Here is a 1,755-nt window from a genome sequence, read left to right on the forward strand (position 1 = left end):
TCAGCAGGACTGATCATTGTTTTCTTCATCCTCTACTATCTCGTGTCCAAAGCAGGGACTTGAGCTCCTTATTCTGCAAGTTTTATAGAACCAAAAATAATGCCGACTGACAGCCCTGATCGGCACCTGTCTCAGTCTGCCCCGTGGGGCAGTCTCTGAGATGTTCCGGACAGACCTTCCAAGTAATTTGTCTTCCCACCTGCTTCGTGTCATTGTTCTGGCTGGTCTCAGACATCTCTTCATAAAATGAGTATATTTGATTCTAACTGAATTTTCATGTATAACACAATTTTGATATTGATAAATGCTCACGCCTTTACCTCTTGCCTTGTTGTCCGTGTCTCGCGGTCGATTTTTAAGGGCTGCTTTTGTGTTACCCCCCTTGCTGACCGTCGGCACTAGGCTTGTGAGGAGATGCGGCTGACACACCCACAGACTTGTCGGTCACTCAGAAGTTTTAACAAAGCAGCCGAGCTTTGGAAGCTGGAGAGTTTAGGATGCTGATTTACGAGATTTGGAAGCACGAATGTGTGATTTACATTCCAGTGTGGCCGCTCCAGTGTGGTCTCAGTTTCCCCCTGACTTGGAGACCCGTTCATGTCCTTGGTGTCCCTGTGATGGAATGAAATCTGTAGTGCTTTGAAATGAAATTAGCAGATCTGGACCCTGGGACTCCGTAATTGTTGCAGAGGAGCAAGACTTTACATAAATGCTTGGTCTTCTTTATCTTCCTTCTGGGTGAAGCTGGCGATGAACCCTACAAGAAAGGAGAGCCAAACGCCGTGAGCCCCCTTTCCCCCACAGCTGAATTATTTAGCTCTGCCTGTACTTGAAGTGAGAGTGGTAACTTCAAAAATACCGTGCCTGTTGGGAGAAAGAGAAAAGAATTAAAGATTAAATGCTCTTCCTCTCTTCAGACAATCCTTCCTGTTCCCAAAGCAGCTGCGCAGAGCTGCTGTGCTCCATCTCGTCTGTTTTCTGCACCAACTGCTCGCGTGTGCTGGTCCTCCTTGTTGGAACTCTTTGCTTAATTGCTTCTCTGATCTTCCTGTGACGACCACCTCTGCAGCACTGAAGAACTCCTCCCTGATTGTACAGCCTCTCTCCTCCCCAGCAAGCTGATAGTCATCATCGGCCATGCCCTGGGACCTGGCACGAATCCCTTCTCCTCAGACCAGCCCAGGGCCAGCTCTGTCCATGGGCTGTGCGGCCCTTTGACCCAGCTGTCCCAAACTGCGACAAAATACCACCCTGACTGGATTAGGCATCACTTTTTTTTCACATTTGGGGAAAAACGTGCAGGGAAGGCGAGTAGAAAGGAGGCAGCAATGATTTTCTCTGGTTCTTCATCCTGCTTTTCTGGTTGGGATGTGGCAGCTCCGAACTCTTTCTGCTTGGAAGAACGATGGGTGAACTGATGGACTTTGTTTTCTGAAGCAGATGGCCTCTGATGGAGGGCCACTGGAACGGCTTGGGCTTCCTAACAGCGGTGCTTTGGGTTTGCTTTTACTGTTGTTAATAAAGCTCTGGTTTTAGAACTTTTTTGCTCAAGTGTTGGTTTGTGGGGGTTTTTTTTTGGGCTTACGTGTCAGCAAGGGTAAATACCAAGATGAAATCACTCCCGTTTTCTACTTGAACTGTAGAGAACCTGCTGCCTCAGAGCTCGATGTCAGTGTTCTCCCAGGAAATGGCACATCTCGGTGAGCTGGAACACAGGGGCTGGCTGGCGGGGAGCAGGTCCTCGTTGCCCTGTGC

At 48.8% G+C, this 1,755-nt stretch overlaps 1 protein-coding gene across 1 annotated transcript in view; it reads left to right on the forward strand.

Annotated features, from left to right (window-relative positions):
* The window catches only part of BET1L (Bet1 golgi vesicular membrane trafficking protein-like), a gene marked incomplete at its 5' end in the record, with an annotated part of 1,275 nt that extends 1,212 nt beyond the window's left edge, over positions 1-63 (forward strand). The window contains 1 exon segment of the mRNA XM_009864282.1: positions 1-63. This exon segment is cut by the window's left edge and continues 30 nt beyond it. Within this exon segment, the coding sequence (XP_009862584.1) occupies positions 1-63 (63 nt within the window).
* Positions 64-1,755: the final 1,692 nt, after the last annotated feature.

Source organism: Apaloderma vittatum, unplaced genomic scaffold, assembly GCF_000703405.1.
Source record: "Apaloderma vittatum isolate BGI_N311 unplaced genomic scaffold, ASM70340v1 scaffold34812, whole genome shotgun sequence".
Taxonomy (NCBI): Eukaryota; Metazoa; Chordata; class Aves; order Trogoniformes; family Trogonidae; genus Apaloderma; species Apaloderma vittatum.